This window comes from Lissotriton vulgaris, chromosome 10 (genome assembly GCF_964263255.1).
Source record: "Lissotriton vulgaris chromosome 10, aLisVul1.2, whole genome shotgun sequence".
Classification (NCBI taxonomy): Eukaryota; Metazoa; Chordata; class Amphibia; order Caudata; family Salamandridae; genus Lissotriton; species Lissotriton vulgaris.
This window is the reverse complement of record NC_141698.1, coordinates 37,968,837-37,974,688: the sequence shown is the minus strand read 5'-3', so window position 1 is coordinate 37,974,688 and position 5,852 is coordinate 37,968,837. Positions and strand designations below refer to the sequence as shown.

Sequence of the window (5,852 nt, the reverse complement as noted above, 5' to 3'; positions counted from 1 at the left end):
TCATTTGTCTGCTTTTTTTCCTCTGTCTTGTCCTCTACATCCTTTCATTCTATCTTCTCTCTTCTTAATGCTCTCTTCTTCACATCATGGCTGCTTTCTCTTTGTATCTGATTTGTTCTCCTTTTCTTCTTCTTAGCTCTGTCTTATCTCTCTCCTCTCCTGTTGTTTCTTTCTCCTCTTTACTCCTGCTCTCTCTCTCATCTATAACACTGCTGCTGCCTGGGACCCCTGTCGACAGCCTGTACATGTCCCTGCTATTTTGAACTGTGTGTTTTCCTGTTGTCTTTTCTAAAGAAAAGGAAGATTACATGTGTTTTACTTTCTTACCTACACCGAGTGCAAAAACAAAATGTACACCAAATGAAAATTATTTTTGTTGCATATATTAATCAGTGCAGTATAACTGGGTTATTTGCAGAACAGTTAGCTGCTCGAGCACAGCAGGTGATGTCACTACTAGTGCTGCCTGTAATTAGTAGGTCCAGGGAAGGCGACGGCATTGGCATCCACTGCTCAGCTTGCTGTGACCCTGCCTGCAACAGCACAGGCATTGTCCCTAGCCGTAATGCTGCCAATGCCGCTAAGTATGGCTGTGGTGCCTATTGGACTCATGCACGCTCAACAATTAGCATGCTGGGGTGCAGCGCATAGATTCTACAGGTGATGCCTTGGCGCACAAAAGTTGTGTTGGGCCACAGCCGCATCAAGCATGTTGAGGATAGCAGCAGTGCAGGGATGCAGGATATGCTACTCTGGCTACACAGCAAGTGGAAAGTCCACACTTACTTTTGTTTATTCTTCCTCAAGAGCCTTCACTCTCAAGTTCCAAATGCGCTCTCCCAGCTTCCTTGCCTCAACTCCGTCTTGAGCCAGCCCCCAACTACAATTATCCAATGGGAGGCTTAGGCTCAGGCAGTGGCAGGGTGTAGCAGACTCTGGGAATAGAATGCAAGACATCGTTTATCGATTACTTCTTGGATTTGTGATCGGCGAGATGACATCATCACTAACTTGGTGATACACAATCATGCCTGCCTGGACCGGCGTATGCTGGCCTGTCTATGAACATTTACCAGCCAGAAACCATGCAATGTATGTTATTCTTTTTATTTTGAATTTGAACAATTAATATTGAGACCACCGCCTGCAAGGTCAGAAATTGTAGCCCTGGCCCTGAGAAAGAAGTGCAGGTGCGGAGCACCAGATAGCTCCTGCTCAAATTAAGCACTGCAGCTGAGCCACACGCAGCACTATGCAGTACTCTGCAGCTGAAGTCTTTCAGATGGCGGGTGATACAGTCTTTTATAACTAAAAAGTTGGAAATCGTTCTCGTTGATCAAGTGGGTAGATGTATTCTTTTTTTCCCAGAGTTTTATATAGCATTAACTTGACCCAAAAGTATCGGGTATCAGAGTGCTTTACTTGAGCACCAGTTGCTCACACAAGGACACATTCATTTTTTGTTAGGCACTGGGACATTAAGTGATTGGCCCAGAATCACAGGAAATTGAGGGTCATTGCTGAGAATCGAACCTGGTTCCCAAGATTTGAGATCTACCACCCTAGCTACATCCTCCCCCCATTCAGTCTGGATTTCTCCAGGCTCTTGTATTGTGGTGATTTGTCCATGTGAAGTAGATTGTCTTTTGTGCCTGGCAACCAGTTGAGTGCTCCAAACTCCTGAGTGGAGACTTCTATCATTATCAATGATATATATGCGCCTGCATGTCAGGGTGCCCCATTATACTTGATGAATGGTTCCTTGTGTTTGCTCCTATAATGTGCGCTCCAAATTGACATGATTTTAATTTCTGTCTGATGCTAATTACTTCTCACAGGACGACACAGTCTACGGACACCAAGAGATAAATGGAAAGAAACCTGACGTCAGTGAAGAACTTCATCCTGTTGGGACTGTCAGATAGCCCAAACCAGCAGGCTGGCCTCTTTTCACTGTTCCTTACCATGTACTTAGTGGCTGTTCTAGGGAATGCCATGATTGTAGCCATAATTATCAGAGACCTCCATCTTCATACCCCTATGTATTTCTTCCTGGGAAATCTGTCATTTGTGGACATTTGCTTCACTTCTGCTATTGCCCCGAAAATGCTGCAGAACATGCTGGCAGAAGTCAGGACTATCTCCTTCGAGGGCTGCATAGCCCAGTTTTATGCTTTTTCCTGCACAGCCTGCACTGAAATTTACCTTCTTACTGTCATGGCTTTTGACCGCTATGTTGCCATCTGCAACCCACTTCGTTACACCTCTGTGATGTCCAGGAGCCTGTGCATATCATTGGTATCTGGTTCCTGGCTCTTCATGTCCTTGCATTCTATTCTGCACATCTGCATGGTGTCCAGGTTTGAGTTCTGTGACTCCAATCTCATCAGACACTTCTTTTGTGATCTACCGCCCCTCCTCAAACTGGCCTGCTCTGACACCACCTCTTATCAATGGCTGCTCTTCGCTGAGGGCTCAGTTGTCACCATGAGCCCCTTTGTGTTCACCATCGCCTCTTATGTATCCATCATCTCCACAATTCTAAAGATTCGCTCGGAGAAGGGGAGGCTGAGGGCCTTCTCCACCTGCTCCTCCCACCTCACTGTGGTGACTTTGTTCTTCGGGACCATTTTCTTCACCTACTTTCGACCTTTCTCAGCCAATACACTAGACCAGAATCGGGTGGTGACTGTGGTGTACACCATTGTGATACCCATGTTGAACCCCTTCATCTACAGCCTGAGGAACAATGATGTTATAGGAGCTCTAAGAAATGCACTTAATAGGAAAACACCTATGTAAGAAAGATGATGCATACAGCAGCTTGGTAGAAGACCTTCCATCCAAACAGTGGATGGTTAATTTAATTTAATTTAATTTAATTGCAGGTTTATATAGCGCTAGGAATAGACTCCCGGAGGAGTATCTCCGCGCTTCGACTGCTGGGGAACCCGTCCTGGCTCACCCTGAGAGATGGTCCCTAACAGGTATCTCTAAGGTGCGACCAAGCATCCCCGGCGGTCTGGGGGGGCCGTTGTGAAGATGAGGCAAGCTAATGCCCAGAGTTGCCGAGTGTGGTCCCTGACTGGAGTAGGCACCGAGGCGAGAATTATCGAGCCCGCTGACCATGGTCCACGACCCTGCCGCGTCGGGAATCGAACCCTGGTCCCGGGCCGTCCTCTGCTTACGGGTCTGCCGCCTCTAACCAGTGAGCCACACCACTCCACAAAGTACCTAAAGTAGAACATCAAATGCATATTTTCCTTAATCTATACTTCACATTGATTTATGTGACAACTGTAAGAAAGTAGGTTACTGGTTGAGGAGGGCTGAAACCCTACTCAAGCAAGAACCACAATTTTCTGTTATTGTGAAGCCACAAGCAAATGGCAAATTGACCTGTGCTCGGAATACATTGGGAAATGCTGGTGGATTGGAAATTTGTGGATCCCAACAGGTTCCAGAACCCCAGATATATGAAAGAAATAGTGTTTTAGTCAAAATTGGAGGTTTGCATGGGCTTCAGGGTACAAAAATGAAGTGAAGTTACACCATCCTGAACTCTTCTCGGAGTTCAGAATTTACAGGTTTTCCTGGGTGACAGCTGAGCTAGCAGTCTACTGCTACCCACTGTAAGAAATTGGATTTTTGTTTGAGGGTGGCACGTTCCCTTCTCAAGCAACAGCCACAATCCATGTCAGGGTGAACCACAAAAGTTATTAAATTACCCTGTGCTTAACCCTCTCATAGCTTGCCACAAAAGCAGTCAGGCTTAACTTAGAATCAGGCATGGATGGATCATTCCTTGGTTACATTCTCTCTACAGTTGCAGGGCAAAGTGGATGTGATCCGCCCAGCCCAAGAGCTTAAACGGCCTTGTCATAAGTTGGATTTTAACTCACTATCTACCTGGCTTGCTGAGCACAGACCTCAATTACCCCTAGATATAGAGGGGGGAAATTTGTGCTTCCAAGAATGGCTGATGGCCGGCCTGGACAGCTGTATTCCGGCCAAACAGGAAGGTAAGGGACGTGGGCTATCTAATCCGTGGTTCAATGATTCGCTAACTTTGGCAAAGAAGGGCTGCAAGCAGCTTGAGCGCGCTTGGCACCGCTCTTATGAGGCGTCTGCAAAATTAGAATATCGGGCAGCTGTCAGGCAATATCATAAGCTTAATCGGAGAGCACGGGTGGAGTTTGTAGCCAATAAGATCCTGTATGCAAGAAAAATGGGGTACCCCGACTATAGTTCCTAATTCGGGATGTATAAATCAATTGAAAAAACAGGTAATTAGGAACAAAGATAATTGGTGGACATAAACTGACATCAGACAGTAATTACTATATCTTAACAGTATGCATGGTACAAAAATATATATTTATTTTATTTTATTTTGTTCAGTTAGGGTTTAAAAAGCATACGTTTTTTGTCTCCTATGTATATGTGATAGACAATCTACATATATAGAATGCTGTACAGATTTGTTCATTTCAGTTTGCAGTACATTGCATTACAATTCATTGTACGGAGACTTTGTTTTGGATATTGATCCAACTAATCATTTCAATCTAAAAACATGGCTAAAGGTTACTGTACCATGTATACTGTTAAGATATAGTTATTACTGTCTGATGTCAGTTTATGCCCGCCAATAAGATCCGGGCCAGTACAAACCCTGCAAAGATCATCTTCTCCCTTCTCAATAGCTTGAAGAGTGCGGGTGCTCCTAGAGTCTCTCGCATTGTTTGTAATCGCCAGTGGGATGTAGTAGCGCAGCACTTCGCGAATAAAGCTGAGCATATCTTTTGCTGCCTTTCTAAGGCAACCCCCCCCACGGAGAAAGTGGTGCCTGGAAGGCAACACATCATGGAGGGCAACTGTCTATCATCTTTCCCACTTGGGGATTAGATCCTTTGTTTTTGGAAAGTCAGGACAAGGGAGTATGACCAGTGTATAAGATAAAGGGTCGCCCCTCCAAGTAATATCTCAGTTTCTCTAGGGCGCACTTAGGGCTAGATGTAATTTTATTTTACCACTTCTTAAATACCGAATTTTACCGATTCGGTATTTAAGAAGTGGTAAAATAGAGGGGGTGGGGGATGTAGGTATTACAGAATCAGTAAATACCGAATAGTTAAGATTCCGTATTTACCGATTCTGTAAATACCGATTCGGTAATGCCCATTGATTCCTATGGTCATTGAAGCCCATAGGAATCAATGGGCATTACCGATTGCAGCAAGGGTGCAGGGGATGTCACTTTGACACCCTCTAGCACCCCAAATGCAGGCATGTGTGCTATGTGGCACACAGACATGCCCTAAGGGCATGTCTGTCTGTCACATGGCATAGGTGTGTATGCACACATGTGCATGCACACCTGGATTCAGTATTTTACCACCCAATTGGATTGGGTGGTAAAATACCGAATCTGAAAGGCCTTCGAAACTCAGAAGAGTCCCACCTACATCTAGGAGTTACCGAATCGGTAAAAATACAAATTCGGTAAATTTACAGAATCTGTAAAATTGGCCCCCTACATCCCAAAAACCCATTTACCGGTCGGTAACGGCCGAAATCGGCTGTTACCGGCCGGTAAATGGCCACCTACATCTGGCCCTTAGTAGCTAAACTTTCTTCCTCGACAACGGGATAAACCATTTCTCTCGGAAACAATTTACAGCTAATGAAGAGAATAGGGTTTTCCTTGCCTATTTCATTGGCCTGTGACAGAAGGGCTCCAATGACATAGTCAGATGCATCAGTCTGGAGCAAAAACGTTTTGGAGGATTAAGTTCTAAAGTCTCTATTGTGGACATTATTTTTAAGCAGGTCTATTAATGGCGCAGATA

The 5,852-nt window shown here is 44.9% G+C and overlaps 1 protein-coding gene across 1 annotated transcript; it reads left to right on the top strand.

The window, feature by feature from the left end:
* The first annotated feature begins 1,869 nt into the window (after positions 1–1,869).
* Positions 1,870–2,802, top strand: LOC147684450 (olfactory receptor 1L4-like). Its single transcript, XM_086942348.1, has one exon. It carries the CDS (start codon positions 1,870–1,872, stop codon positions 2,800–2,802), a length of 933 nt encoding a protein of 310 aa, XP_086798474.1.
* Positions 2,803–5,852: the final 3,050 nt, after the last annotated feature.